This window comes from Streptopelia decaocto, assembly GCF_964273445.1.
Source record: "Streptopelia decaocto genome assembly, chromosome: 1".
Taxonomy (NCBI): domain Eukaryota; kingdom Metazoa; phylum Chordata; class Aves; order Columbiformes; family Columbidae; genus Streptopelia; species Streptopelia decaocto.
This window is the reverse complement of record NC_138663.1, coordinates 12,414,263-12,430,064: the sequence shown is the minus strand read 5'-3', so window position 1 is coordinate 12,430,064 and position 15,802 is coordinate 12,414,263. Positions and strand designations below refer to the sequence as shown.

The following is a 15,802-nucleotide window of genomic DNA, read 5'->3' as shown; positions in this document are numbered from 1 at the left end:
TTCACATGACAACATGACCTACAGAGCAATCAGCACTGGGTTGATTCATGGCAACTGTTTGGTTTAGATACAAGTCTCCAAATTATACCTAAATTTGGAAGATTAAACATCTGAGTTATAGGGAGTTTTTGAAAAACTTTATGCCATCATGTCTCTTTATTTGTATGGACTTGTGGGCTGTTGAGTTCTCTAAGTCACTTAAGTTAGACATCTTCATGTTCCTTAAAAGCCGCGGCTTAAAGAAGCAAGCATCTAGCTACTATTTACACCTCTCAATTAGGTCATAGGCACAGTGGTGCCTAAAATATTTCAAGCCTATTAATTTGATCCTGCTTTGTACTGATTTCCAGTGTGGAAGACTCTATTTTACTCAAAGCAGAGACATGGGCGTAGCCCTGCTGCAGGTATCCTATTTTTTTTGTGGTACCATATGGATTAAGGATTTTCCCCAGGAAATAGAATACCTTTTTCTAAGGTTTTCTGCTTCTTTTTGATCTCATTTCATCTAATGTCCTGCGTACAAAAACCTCTGATGGGTCTATCTGCCATTCCGCCTATTGAAGCTGGTCTGCAGAATTCATTCTTTTGGCTTATTATTTCTTCAATCTTAACCCTGTGTTCTTACCTGTGGTGATCCTGATTACATCCATGTCTGGTCAGGTCATTAGAGACTCTGAATCTCTGTAAAATGCTTAGCTTAAGTGTTTTTGCTTGTCTTCTGGTTACAGGAATCCACTCTGTGCTGCAGTGCTTAAGTTGATCACAAAAGTTTTTAGTCTGAATAGCACTGAAACTTAGTTCAGAATGTGTGCCTTTATTTTCTTTCCATAGAAATCAATGTCAGAATAGGGAATGCTCACCAGTGTAGTTTTTGAAACAGGAACTGCCTGCATTATGGTTGTCTTGCAGGAAGGATGCAGGATGGTTTTTTTGCTGTTCATGTATTGAAATAAGTATATAGGGTAGTCAGAAGGATATTTTGTCATAATTAAGTTCTTTCCATCATGTCAGGGTTGAATTACAGTTTGGAGGAGAGGAGGGTCTTGAAAAATAAGAAATGGTATGTAAATTCTTCATTCACAAGAAGGTTTTGTGTTCAAGATCTTACTGATTGCTTGAAAAGCAATTTATAAATATTAGAGAATATACCTGCGGTGACCTTGTGAAATGTGTTATGTATGGTTGCCATAAGGAAGGCAAACATTCATAAGATTATGTAAAGTGGGTCATAGAGTTGTATTTGAAGTCTAAATTTGATTTGCAGTTGTGAATTATTAGTTAATTTTCATTTTGCTTTTAGATAGTCATTGTTTTGTGTACATATGTTAATTCTACCTCAAATCTCTTTGATTGTAAACATAACTAGTAAAAACTTTTTCCTTGGGTATTCCCCTCTACATTTATTCTCATGTTTCCTGCTGTTTTCCTTTAAGACTAAAGTTTTCTGGGGTAGCACAAATATCTTATTGTGTGTTAGTTCAGTATTTGTGCAATGGCGTCCTCACTGCTGTCTGGCAGTGTTGGAAAGAGGCAGATGGTAGAATCGTGTTACTAAATACATAGCAAGCGAAAACAGAGGAGGAATAAATTTAGGCATAAGCAAATAAAATGACTAACAATAAGATTTTGAGGGCTGTTTTATATAGGATATCAATTAGAAGTCATCTGAGTTTCTGGGCTTCAGAGAGCTATATCAATGATGAGGGAAACTTTTGTCAGGGATAATCTTAAAATAATTGTCCATCCATTTGCAATGAGGCAGGTCTTGGTGGTCCATATTCTTTTTTTCAGAGCAATGCTGCTATGGAACATCAGTACTAGATTTTTGCCAATTGTCAAGTCAGAAATAGAAAAAATAATTCAGAGCTTGTCTTGTACATCAGTCTCACTTAAAAAAAAGTATGTTTACTCCTTGATTATAAAGTAGCCTTTTAAATTTTATACTATTTTCTTGTTAAAATGTCGCTTTTCAGCAAAGAAAGCTCAAAATTGTAATTCTTGATGAAAACTGCTACATTCAGACTCTTCCTTAAATTACTGAGGATTTTATTCTAAATTAGTAAGTTTGTTTGGAAAATCATGTATTCTTATTTCTATCAGAAGATTAATGGTAAAGCAGCAAGTTGATAGGGTGTTTTTTTTGTTTTGTTTTTTTTGTTTGTTTGTTTTTAAGCTGCTGGCACAAGGGAGCGGCTTCAGTAATGGTCAATCTCAAGACTAGTTTGCCTTCCTTTGCCCTACAGGACATTTCAGTACTGAAGTATAAACTATGTTTTGAGAGACATTTAGTGAATGTGCTTTAAAAAGCTATGGGCCACTTTCTGAATGTAAGATTTTTCTATAATTCCCTAGAGAGATGGTTAAATTAATTTATTTGTTATCTCATTTATGACATTTGGCATAAAAATAGTGACATCTAGAGAGGAAGCTGCCTCTTTCCTGTATAATTAAAGGAAAGTATCTATCATTGGTTAATAGTTGAAAATAAGACTTGATCATTGCATATGGCCTCACTTGTGGTGGTCTGTAGTATTTGTCATCCTCAGAAACAGGAGTATGGGGATAACAGAGAACACTTTTTATTTTAATGTTTGGGCTTTGAAAAAGCTGAAATTGATTCTCTTGTTCCACGTCCCATTTCCCCCTCCTGCCATTTTAGAGCATGTAGAGATTAAAGCTGTTTGAAAGAGAGTAAATTTTGTATGTTTGAAAGTCAAACCATGTTAGGTATAAAATAGTATAATCATTAATGACAAAATTGACTGTCAGTTTCTAAGCTGTTTCCATTATGTGTCTTAATGTATTAGCCCTTCTTCAGGATGTGCTGCTTCTATGATTTGTAGGTCCTTGGCATTTGCATCCACAAACAATATTCAAGATCAGAATTGTCATTCAGTTTTCTTTTATGCAGGTATATTGCTCAAACTACAATCCATGAGATGTGACTATCCAAACCTTTGATCTTTACTGCTCTGTTTTTATGTAATTATTAGGATAATCCATTAAATTTTTATTAGTTGTCCACAATTTCTCCTGTGCCTGTACAGGAATCAGTATTCTGTTCATTTGTTTAGCGAATGTTCATTTTTAGATTTGTAGCCTCTCTAGCTTTAACCAGGCATCTTGAACTATATATCAGACACCTGTTGGTCATATGTATAGCTGCCTGTGTATACATATAGATATATATAAATCTCTTCAAGTTTGCCTTGAGCTGACTGAACTCCAAACTATGTTGTTTTCAAGCTGTGAATATCAGCATTACTAATATTCTGCAAACAATTTCCCTGTTAGCTGTCATAATCTCTGATTATTTAAGTCTACAGTGGACGATATCTTTAGAGCAATTAGTCCTTTCTGTACTTATGATGAGGACGTTTTTTTTCCACAGTTTGTTTTTTGAACAGCAAAGGTGACAGAACCAGATTTTTCTACAGATTTGCATCTCTCTCTACACTTACTGTTTTGTGAGAATAACCTTGTATGTTGCTTTTTTAAATCCTCTTTCTTGAAATACTCTCAGTTCTCAGCTGATGTGTCTGGGTCTCTTTTCCATCCTTGTTTTCAGTATCACCTGTTCTTTCTTTTAGTTATTGGAGAAACAGTACATGTTGTGAGTAGTACTTACAAGCCACAGGTGTCCTGATTTTTCTGGCTGACATACTTTGGCAGTATTATACATCACATACAGCTAATAACAAGGACAAACAACTACTACCCACAGGAGAGTATTAATGTGGATCTCTTTCCTTCACCCAGCTGCTATGTTATTTTTCCAGTGCCTTACAGGTCTAACATTTTAATGTTTCTTTCCTAAGTCATAATTGGATAAAATTCCATTAAATCCTGTACTCAGCCTCATTTTCATATATAGTCTTGAAAAATCTTTTTTTTTCCTTGATACTGCATTACCAAGAAAACTCAGTCTCAGTAATTAAGGTAGTAGACATTTGTAACTGATTTATCTGGAAAGGTTTTAAGTAGTAGTTTTCTATTTCCTGATGCATGATTTGCGAATAAATTATTACTGGTTACTTTCAAACAGGAGTTGTTCTTTGAAGCTTAAGTGATGTGTTTTCTTCAGTTGATCAATATGCATCTGCATTGCTGAAGGTTCTAGTATGCATTGTAACCATTCTGTTCTGTTTGTGGTATTTGATAAGCAAATAAGGTTAACTTTAGACTTGAGTACAAAATGTTACTACCTCTGCTTATAGAAGCTTAGTTCAAGTTATAAACAGATCAGAAGCAGCTTTGTCACCTAATGAGAAATTTGCTTTACTAGTCTTTTGTTGTTGAAAAATGTAGGAATAAATAGTTGGTTTTGGTTACATTCATATTTACCAGGTTAAGAAAGTAACTTGTTTGCTGAATATAGTTCTTAAGTGATAAGACTTGTTGGATTTATCAATTTTTGTCTCTGCTTTCTGTTTACATCCTAAAGGATGATGCTCGTCAGCTTTTTGTGTTAGCTGGAGCAGCAGAAGAAGGATTTATGACGGCAGAGCTTGCTGGAGTTATCAAGAGACTGTGGAAAGATAGTGGAGTTCAAGCTTGTTTCAACAGATCTAGAGAATATCAGCTTAATGACTCTGCTGCCTAGTAAGTACTATGTGACAAACAAGATTCTCTTTTGTCTTGTAAATAGTAGGTAAGAGAACATAAAGGAAGTCTGATCTTTTTAGGGATTCTGCTCCCACGTAAATGGAAAACTTAGAAGTGTCTGGGCGAAGATGTTGTTTACTCGGGTCAAAATGCTCCAACTAGGTTTCAGGGTTTGAAAGGAAGAGGTGTAGTACTATGAATGAATTTGAGTTGTGTTCTGACCAGTTGTTTCATCCTCTTGAGGAAAGCAAAAAATGCTTTAAGCAATTTTTATTACAAAAACATGACTCAAGTACCTGTTCAGTATCTGAACATGTCTATGAAACTTGATTATGTGAGGTTAATCTGTGTTACCAAGGATAGTACTTTCATGTTCATAATAGAGTTTTTCCTATGGGTCAACGCTGCTGCATTTTCTTTGTTAATTAACGGTCTCTTTTAGAAATGTGTCAAGCAAGGGTAACAATCATGATGTGTATTGTATGCTAGGGTACTTCATTAAAAAAGCAAAATAGTAAGGAATCAAGGGTGTGAGAAATAACATGTGATGGCAGCAAGTAACGATCAGTCAAGGAAGAGACCATGGAGGGAGAGGTGAGATGGTGAAGAAGGGCATAGCAGTGATACCAGCCTTATAGGGCAATTTTTTAAAAGCTTTATCATTTTTAATTAATTTGTAGTATTTGAAGTTGGTTTCTTCAGTTTTTCAGCTGGTTCTTCAGTTTTTTAGAATAACTATACATAAATAAACATGCAGATGAGGTAACTGAGTGGAGACTGCAGCTGGATTAATGTAATTATAGGCATCCTGAATAAATAGAAATGTGATCAAATTATATTGAAAATATGGTAACTTCCAGCCTGATTGTTACTTCTTTGCTGAAGTTGTTCTAAGGATAGAGAGGGTAGATGACAACAAGCTGAGCTCGTAATGACAGATCTCTTGACTTAGGAGTTAGCACTTCTATAAACTTTCTTCAACATGGAGCACTTCATCTGGAGGATCACTTACTTTCCTTTGTTAACTTCCTTTGTTCTATTTTGTTGGTTTTATACCCCTGCCTCCTATTTTGTAAGGAAACTGTTATTTTAGCCATACAATTGTATCCTTAAAATCACAAACTTCAGTTACACCGAGAGAAGAACATTCCTCCCCTATTTACTATGGGAAAAGCACAAATTAGATTTGTGTGGTTTGTAGAAATGCTGGGCTTCTTGGCCTTCATCACAAGAATTTTGGCAATGAAAGCATTCTTTTGTAGAAAATGTGTGCAAATAGAAATTTTCGAAGTGAATTGTTAGGCATTAAGCATTTTCTTAAACACATTAATTCTGGTCAAAACACTGAGTTGTTATTTTCATACCTATTATCAAATTCAGGGTAATTTTGGTCTTTGGTTCTAGTTAAAAGTAACTTGTAGCTCAGCAGGTTACGAAGGTGAAGGGGTCTAGGTGGTGCAAGTAATATTGATGTATGTAGAACCATGTTTGCATTTTGGGATTTCAAAAGAAGAATTCTATGTAGTGGAGTCAATTGCAGACATTTTTTCCCTTCTAGGATGTAATATCTGTCTTTGTCTCTAAAGTTTATTTCAAAAAAACTTGGAAAACTGAGGGGAATAGTATGTCCTGTGTTTTGTCTTAACTCAGAGAAACCTATTTTACAAAAGTCAGACACTATGTAATGAATGGACCTAGGACTTATGTAATTCTTTGTAATTATCTTGTTACTATTTTATGAATAACTGAAAGTAGTATTTATTTTTACCTTCAGTTACTTGAATGACTTGGACAGGATAGCACAAACCAGCTACATTCCAACCCAACAGGACGTTCTCAGGACTAGAGTGAAAACTACAGGAATAGTGGAAACTCACTTTACTTTCAAAGATCTTCATTTTAAGTATGTAAATCATTCTTTGTGTTCATCTGTCTGTTATGGTTTCTGTAAAGTTCTGAAAGATGGGTTTTCAGTGATGTAATTTAACAGATTTGCCTAACTATAACTTTGATTCCCGATCTCTCCCCCCACCCTGCTTTTATTCTGAAAAAAAATTCTCATGCTTGACTCCATTTTTCTGAAGGGATGTAGGAGTTGTTGGAACTCCTGTAATAACTCAGAATGATTATGCAGATATTAAGTAATAACTTCTTTAGTTTTATTGAAGTTTTCTGTAAAAAAAATATTTAATATGTAAATTAAATCTCAAAATACTGTTTTCTGCCATGTTAAATAGCTGTTCTTCTGTCAGATTCTGCCCTTTAAATTCAGTTGGAGAGGAGGAGACTTAGAAGTATTTGCTGGTGTTGTATGAAAGAGTAAATGCATTTTCCTGTTTTCAAATGTGTTGTACTTTAAGGTAGTACTTTATTTAGTGATGAAAATCATGATTTACTTTCCTGTGGTGTGGGATTTACAAATAATGTTAATATTCTAAACATTTTATGTCCAAAGACATTCTATGATGAAAGCATAGGTTAGTATAAATGTAATAAAATTCTACCTCATTGGAAGAATTAAAAGAAAACTCAGTACAACTCATGTTGCATCTATATTTAGGTTGTGCAGAGATTGTTGTCAGCATGTCTATATAATATATTTGTTTAGTATCTTCATGGAAAGTTGGGTTTTTTCATTGTCAATGCATTGTAGTACTTGCTATATCAATGCTTAAGACCATCAGTATTGTGTAAATATGTTGTTTCCTTGTTTTAGGGTTTAGGCATACAAAATTCATATTCATCCATGAAATAATAGCTGCCAAATGGAAGCGAATGTCTTGCAAACCTAAGGAGAGGAGTCTTTATTCAGGCCCCTAGAGAGGTCTTCAGTATTCTGAGGAGCTATCCAGTTTCTCACTCAATTTCCAGTGTTCAGTTCTCTTTTGTAGATGAGTTTAAATTCTTCTACACTCTCAATGAATTTGTATGCAGATTGCTACTTCCAGGCTGTACTGATTATTAGAACTGTTACAAAGACCATATGATTATACTTCTATAAAACGTTTAACTTTAAAACAGGCCTTTAGGCGTGCTTAGCTGTAATGTTGTACATTTAAACACCTGTACAGCAGGTGTTTAAGTTCTAGGTGCCTTAGGAGATAGGCTCAATGAGTTACTGGAAGGGCTTGAAAAAGTATATACTTGTATAACATTGAAAAGAACTGCTAAGATGAACTAAAGGCATAAAAGGCTTGATTATACCAGGTTGAGGGTACATAAACATGACTAGCTGTGCAATATTGTGTACTTCAATTTTTCTCTCATTATCTTTTCTTTCATGTTCTGCTCTGTGTGTTCTTTGAGGTTGAGCCTCATTTCAGCCTTGTCTATGAAGCACTTAGCTTTGATTATTGATTCAATCTAAAATGCAAATAGCAACTCATTTTCATCCTGTTTCCATAGACAGTTTCAGAAGTTGCGTCTGAATATTTATTACTTTTGTCTTCAAAGAATACCTTATTTTGTAGAAATCTTCTTCTGATAATATAACAAATTCTTACGAAAAATCAGGTCTTAGTATAAGATTATAAAACATTAGCATTAGAATTAACAGAAGTAATGACTAAAATTTAAGGTATTAATTATTAAGGTATACATGTACAAAATATTTTCCTATGGGTGTAATCTTTAAAATGTTTTAAAGATGGCATTATTCCATTGTAGAACATTAAATGGGCGAAGAGCATTGTCACTTGTGTGGCAGTATATGCAAGTAGAAGACCTCAGTTGAGGTCATTATGTTTCTCACAGTTTTTGATCAGAAAGCCAGGGGGTCTTTGTTTTTTCTTTTGATTTGTTTCCTTCTCTAGTTATTTTTACTGGGGTTTTTTTGTTTGTTTGTTTGTTTTTTAAATAGAAATTGAGCAACTCGGAACACTTGGAAGATTTCTAAAAATAACAACTGTAATTGAATCCCTTCTAGCGCAATTTACGTAATCATGTAGTACACAAACATTAAATTGGTAGGTTTTTTATCTACCTGTTCCGTCTGCAGTCTTACAGGCCATAGAAGATAGGAAAGGGAGATAATAAAATTTGAGTCAGTTTTAATAAGTGTGTAATATGTGAGACTTTCTACATATGTATCATATTTTTGTAAACACTCACCCTGCCTCAAAGAAAATATTTGTCAAATTCAGAGTCTTTCGCAAGGCTGGGGACTGGAAAGAACAACTTACGTAACTTTAAAAAAGGAACTAAAGCAATCATAATAAATATCTGGTGTCCTTTTGGCCCATATCACATTTTATATGGGTACTGGAATAATGTTTTTTGCTTAAATAGTCTGAAAGCAGCAGAACATAGCAAATCTGGCAACAGTAGCTTTCAGAAGTATATTGTGCTAATGAAAGGACCTTGCATAAGTCCTTAAATTTGCACAACTGCAGGTAAAGCATTCAGAAAGCTACCCATTTAATAGAGCTAAGTAACATAGCTTAGCAGAGTGGTGACTGGAGAAGTGTCTTTAATGCTTTATGTTTTGTCTTAATGTGCTTTAGTCACCTTGTAACTTCATTAGGGAAGTCTGGTTTCTTGAAATAATGGAAAGCCGTTACAGCATTTCTCTAACACCTTTATTCTTTAGATAAGGGGGATAGATTCAGCTGTTGAAAAATTCAATTTTTTCAGCAGTGCCTTGTATGCCTTTATAGTTCATCGTAGGCTTTAACGTAACTTGCGTAAGCAAAATATGGTTCTTCTGAGTAGTCAAACCATGGATGTTACCATGAATTTTAGCACCTGAGGCAAGTGCTTGAAAGATGGGTGTGTACACCTTCCTATATTGGAAGGAAGAATTTGTAAATCATTCATTCAAAACTTTTTAAAATTCATGTGCAGATTAAGCAGCTTCTATGAATGTTTCAGTCTTCTGGAACTGTGACTTAACAGGCTTCAGTATGACTTCTAACAGGACAGATGGAAAGCTTATGGAGTTTAAGACCACTCTGTTCAGAATAGCTAATTTTTCTGAAAGATGCTTTCAGCCTTATCTCTTTTTTTTAATAATTTTGTATGCCAATTTTTTTTTCTTGTTCTTTTCTGTGTGTGTCTCTTTCTCTGTATTCCTATCACGTGGAGAAGCAGCTTTATTATGTAAAACAGTCCATGTTCTTATTACTTGCTCTTGAGCTGTTTGCTGTGACACTGTGGTGCCAAAACTTCATCTAGTACTAGATTTTAGTATATAAAAATGTCAGTGATGAGTGCAAAAAGATCGTTTGCATAAAGAACTGGGAGTTTGTGAGTTGCACTATTAGAAAGACAACCCCAAAAGAGACAGGTATCACTGTGAAATACACTGTGGGCAGAGAGGCTATTCTGAACTGGAGCAAACATTTCCAGCTAAAATCAGTATCTGCAAATACAAACTGGAAACCATACTTAATGCTCTAGAATTTGTCCGTCTTCTGCGTGTTTCCTCTCTTCCCAGGATACATGCTGGCAACGTAGTCTGAATAAGCCAAAATCATACAATGCCTCTTGTGCAGACCTATTTTCTTTACATGTGTTTGCTGTTCTTTGAAATAATACTTTTTCACAATAATGTTTTTATTAATATGGGAAGTTGTGCCATGTTTTCTTATACCTCTCAATAACAATATTGATTGTAATATTTTTGCATTGAGCAGTGCCATATTATTGAACTAGGTGAGATCCATGCAGATGGACACTATAGTACTGCCATCAGCATAAAGCATTTAATTGCTTGTGTTCCTTAGAAACTGTTGTCTGCAAAAAAGGGAGCAATTTTCTTGTTCAGTTTCTCAGTTAATTTTTCTGTCTTATATTCTATCCTGCCCTGTAAAGAATGAGACTTCTTGTTTGACCCTACATGTCCTAGCGTCTACCGAAAAAGATACTTTATTCATTCATTTGGACTAAAGGTTGAATAACACTTTCATCTAGTTTACATTTAGTAAAGCTAACTGTGTATTTTTTATAGATTACAATTAACTTTGTTAATGAATTATGCTATTGTAAATAATTAGTTTTGTTTAGCTTTCATATCACACTTTCATGTCATACTTTCTTGTGTTTTGTAAAATGTTGTATAGGAAGGCTTTTAAGGTTTTATTAAAATTGTTTTTTTTATTCCGAGATGTTAAATTGTAAGAAAGGTTGCAGATTTTTATGCCTTTTCAAAAATGTTGTGATCAGACAGGCACAGGTGCTAGTTTCAGATTTTGTTGGTTAACATTCAGAAAGCTAGACAATCCGAAGTCCATTCTTTGCTTTGCGCTTCTGTTTTGCAGAATGTTTGATGTCGGTGGCCAACGATCAGAGCGGAAGAAGTGGATTCATTGTTTTGAGGGTGTTACAGCAATTATTTTTTGTGTGGCATTAAGTGATTATGACTTGGTCTTGGCTGAAGATGAGGAAATGGCAAGTACCTTAATGCTGAAGAAGGGAATAGTTGTTGGATAGAACCTAAATAAGTTTGAAAGGAAAGCTATAAATAGATCTTTTGGAGTATTGCTGCTTTATAGAATGTATGAGTTTTGTGTAAAAGATCTCAGAGAAATGGTGATAGAAGTCATACTTTCAGGTTTCAAAGCATTTCTTTATTCTCGAAAGGAATACTATGAGACAATGATTCTTTTCAAATACACTGATGTTTTAAAGGATGCGTATATTAATGAGGATAGATTGTTAGTAATACACATTTTAGTCTCTATGGATGCTAAAAGTGTATAAGAAGAAATTGTTTGACTTACCTGTTTGTACTTTAGCACATGTTTTATTTTCCTTTCTTTCCTTAGTCTTCAGCTTTTGTTTCTTTCTAAATGTGTTTCTCTGATATCTTTCCTTAGTCGCAGAAATTTTGCTCTTCCTTCTCCCTTCCAACCCCCTCCACTCCCTTCTCCTCTTTCAAGGTGTGATTCCTCCTTTGTGTGTACTCCTCAGTGTATACAAAGTGTGTGCTTTTTACTAGCTGACTGGTCTGAAGTACCGCTTTTCTCTTGTGTGAATCATTAATAAACTTTTGTGTTCTTCCTCATATTCTACAACTTCTCATAGAACATAGGGGAGGAAAGAGAAATTAAAAAAAACACCCTCTCAGGTCAAATGTAGTCAAAGAAGGTCATAGCTAGCATCCTGCTACTTAAATGTGACTGGGGCTTGGCTGAAGTTAGATAATTTTTCTATAGTGTTAAAAATTAGGGTAGGAGGAAAAATATCTGCACACTTGATTCTCTAGTTCCATAGAATTTATTATTTTTATTTTTTTTTTTTTTTACTGCTGGAATCTCAACGAGGTGCAGAATTTGGTTTTCAATTTCTGAAAGATCTAATCAGTATAAAACTAATTCAGGTAACTCAGCGACTCTGTAGAATATCTCTGCTGCAAAATGTGAAAACACACAGAAAACTTCTAAAATCTTAAACAGCATAAGTCTAGAAATTAGAAGGGGAAAAGGAAAGTAGTTGCTTATACTTGTGAAAGTGTTCTTTGTAGTGGTCTTGGCCTCTCTGTATATCCTGTGGTAAAATGTGAATCTGTATGCTAGAAACTTACTTTTGTAACTTCTCTAGTTCATTTGTAACTACTCAAAAATATGTATCCTGATTTTACTACTGAAGTCTGATAAAATACAACAATGTGTTTTTTTTCCAATTACAGAATCGGATGCATGAAAGCATGAAATTGTTTGACAGTATCTGCAACAACAAATGGTTCACAGACACGTCTATTATTCTCTTCCTGAACAAGAAAGATCTTTTTGAAGAAAAAATCAAAAGGAGTCCTCTCACTATTTGCTACCCTGAATATGCAGGTATTGGAGAGATGCCAAGTTTTTGGGTTTTTTTTGTTAAATTAGTTCATTTTTGATGCACAAATGAGGAGTTTAATGGCTCCTAAAATACTTAGATGAAATAAAGCTGAAGATGGTGGGGAGATGTTTTTATGGATCACAAATAAAATACTGCTAAGTCAGATTAACCTTTTTAACCAGGTGAAGTGCTGGCCCACTGATACCACTTAAATGTTACTGCTGCAACTTTTTTCAGCCTAATTTATTTAGCCTGTTCTTTTTTTCTCATGTCCTGCAGGTTTTGTAGTTAGGTGTAGTTTTTTTCACTAGCAGAAATCCCTGAAGATACATGAGAATTTATTTGAGCAGGGAGTGTACTTATGTGTTAGAAGTAGGTTGTTTACTTGGGAAATACATAGCAAAAGAGGATGAATTAATTGAATGCATCTTAGAGCCTTTGTTTTCATTGTAAATTCAGACTATGCCATTGTGTAGAAAATAGGGTGTTGGAGCTAAAAAGCTCAGGGGAAATATGGATGTCAAATCTTTGGGAAAAACCCAAACCTTTTTAAAGCATAAAATTTAAGTAACTTGAATGAAGGAAACAAATATCCTACTCTAGGCAACAGTGATGGGTCATTGACTTGATCTGTCTGCCACTTCAGTAAATGGAAAGGCTCTTCCTGCAGCTGGAATTGAATTGAGCTCTTAGTTTCTATTCTTAAAAATGTGTCCAGAAGGCTTCCTTCAAGTTTTATTTATGGTATCTTAAAACAATGGTTGTGGAATTACTCCTCTTCAGGTTTAGGTTAAATATTTCCAAAGAACCACATCCTTCAGAGATATAGTACATCTTGTTCTTTCTCAGTTTGAAACCTGCTTACTGAGCAATTTTCTCCTTCTAGGATCAAACACTTATGAAGAAGCAGCTGCTTACATTCAGTGTCAGTTTGAAGATCTGAACAAGAGAAAAGACACAAAGGAAATCTACACTCACTTCACATGTGCCACAGACACAAAAAATGTGCAGTTTGTTTTTGATGCTGTAACTGATGTCATAATTAAAAATAACCTTAAAGACTGTGGTCTCTTCTGAAAACAGACAAAAGGCTGTTAAATGGTAAATTACATGCCTGAAAACAGGACTTGGGCATTTGGAATATGCCCATGTAAAACCTGCATAGATATACTGAATTCTCTTTTATTTTATTCCTAGGTTTGGAGAACGACTTCGCGCAATTCTAATCTGATTCTTTTCAAGGTGAAAGAAATATGGAATACATTGTGCTGAATGATAGATCAGTACTGTACTTGCCTGTTTTAACAGCTTTATTTATGTTTGTCTTGTAAATTTAAGTAATTAGTTAACACTGAGATGTCAGTTGATTGTATGTAAGCTTATAATTGTAGTAATGTATTTGTATAAACGTTGAACGGAATATTTTAGTAACTTGATGTCCTCTAAAATTTCCATGTTTTATGAAGATACTCTTAGAGGAGACCGACACTTTTTGCCTTTGGATTATTTAAACATCTTGTAAAATTTTCTTTTCGTCTTAAGGGTGCATGCTGCCTTATTCTTTACTTTTGTTGGTAATACTGTATATGGTATTAGCTTTTTTGATATTTAAACAGCCTTGTACACTTGCTCAGATTTAAAGAAACATAACCAATAAAACTTGTTTTTGCCTTAAGTTTTGAAAAAAATCTTTTTATAAATTTAAAGTAAATGCAAAGATTATTTTTTAAATTGAAGTGAAATCCACAGTTTATGAAATCTGAGCTTTGCAGTCTCTGCAGTGCAAGTGTGGCAACACTGAGTAATTTAATTTTAAGGTTCAACTATCATTGAAGCTGATGGAAATGTGAAAAGGAAATTGTTAAAACCATTCATATCAATAAAAAAGTTTGAAACTGTGGTCTTTGCTCAGTGGAGTGAATGGCAAAATTACGTTTGGGATTTTTTTTTTTAGTAGACTGTTGACAAAGGCTGGACTTCAGAGTAATATTTTTTTTTTCTGCTTGCTTAAGAAGGAAAATCATTTTCTCAAACTTTTTGCTGTTTTCTGGTAATAAAACTAGTTTGATAGTTTAATAACCATAGAAATATCAGGTCCTCCCACAAGACATGGCACAGTGGGCTCATGGATTAAAGCAATTTCCTGTTGCATATAAAAAGAATTTTCAGTATTTTGGATAGGGTGTTTCAGTGACTTGCAAATGGTGATTCTTTAATTTCCCCTATAACTGTAATTAAAGTCTTACAGGTTTTTTAACTTAATAAGGAATATGATTTTTCTGGTTATGCTTTCATTATGTTATTTGCTATCTTAGGTACATATCATCCATTGCCTTATGGGTAGTGCCAAAACTGATTTTTTTTAATACAGATTTTAAAATGAATAAGCTTCTATTTGTAAATAAGTTTATGGATGGTTGTCTTAAATGTATGTCATCTAGAAAATACAAACCTACCAAACTTGGAAATACAATTTTCTATAATTGTTAAAATATTTCAGGCAGCTACAGTACACCTTACGTTCTTTGAGAAGTAAATACGTCTTTGAACCTGTTGCTGTTTTTTCTATAGTATTTTAGCATTTTTGTTCTTAGAAATGTTCAACCAAAATATTTAAGTAATTGTTCTGTTATTTTTAATTATGTGTGTTTCATTTAGCCCTCAGCTTGAGTAAAACTTATCTGCACTTCTCATTCTTTAATGCTTTCTTTGTTAGGTACAGAATTGCTAAATGCGTTTCAAATGAAAGATTAGAAAGGAGAACTTATTACTGGAGGTTGTTAAATATATTGGTACGGTATGAGCTCTTTCAGCAGTTATGGTAAGCAATCTGTATATCCTGGGCTGCTTTTAATTGTGCTTTACAGTTCTGGATACATAATTGATTTTAAATCTCGTTGAACTACTTTGTGGAAATTGTATTTACACTTACATTCAAGTTGTTTTTTGTACTTAATGTGAAACAAAAAATTGGGATTAATCAAATTACATAAATAAATCTAAATTTTGTGCCTTGCTTGAAAGAAATGTTTTTTCATTAAATGTGCTGGTTGAAGTCTTTTTGCATTCATCCTGTGGAGATAACTAGGTAGTAAAAATGAGATGACAGGAAGTCAAGAGTAAATTCAAAAGCTTTATGCAAGAAACAGTAACATGAAAATGAACATAAATTGATGATTACTGTTTAATGCCTAAATGTTTTCCTAACAACTTCAATTGGAGAATTTTTGGAATTTCATAACTGGTGTTTTCTGAAGTATTTACGGCTTCACACAGAACAAAATTGTGAAATGCTTTTGCATGCTAGTCCAGGCAGCAGAGCTTGTCTTTTCTGACTTGATGAGTGGGCAGCGGGTATGTTCCCTTATAGCTGCTCTGTAGTGATCGATCAGTCTTTCTCCTGAGATGGAGGTTGTCA

At 34.1% G+C, this 15,802-nt stretch overlaps 1 protein-coding gene across 2 annotated transcripts in view; it reads left to right on the top strand.

Moving 5' to 3' along the window:
* GNAI1 (G protein subunit alpha i1) overlaps positions 1–14,284 on the top strand; it is a 34,147-nt gene extending 19,863 nt beyond the window's left edge. The window contains exons 4-9 of one of the 2 annotated variants that reach the window (XM_082069035.1): positions 4,445–4,602; positions 6,380–6,508; positions 10,863–10,992; positions 12,233–12,386; positions 13,271–13,485; positions 13,582–14,284. In XM_082069035.1, the coding sequence (XP_081925161.1) occupies positions 4,445–4,602; positions 6,380–6,508; positions 10,863–10,992; positions 12,233–12,386; positions 13,271–13,461 (762 nt within the window). In that variant the 3' untranslated portion in view covers positions 13,462–13,485; positions 13,582–14,284. Of the gene's footprint in view, positions 1–4,444; positions 4,603–6,379; positions 6,509–10,862; positions 10,993–12,232; positions 12,387–13,270 lie in introns of both variants that reach the window. The other variant, XM_082069034.1, reaches the window with a different exon arrangement.
* The last annotated feature ends 1,518 nt before the right edge of the window (positions 14,285–15,802 follow it).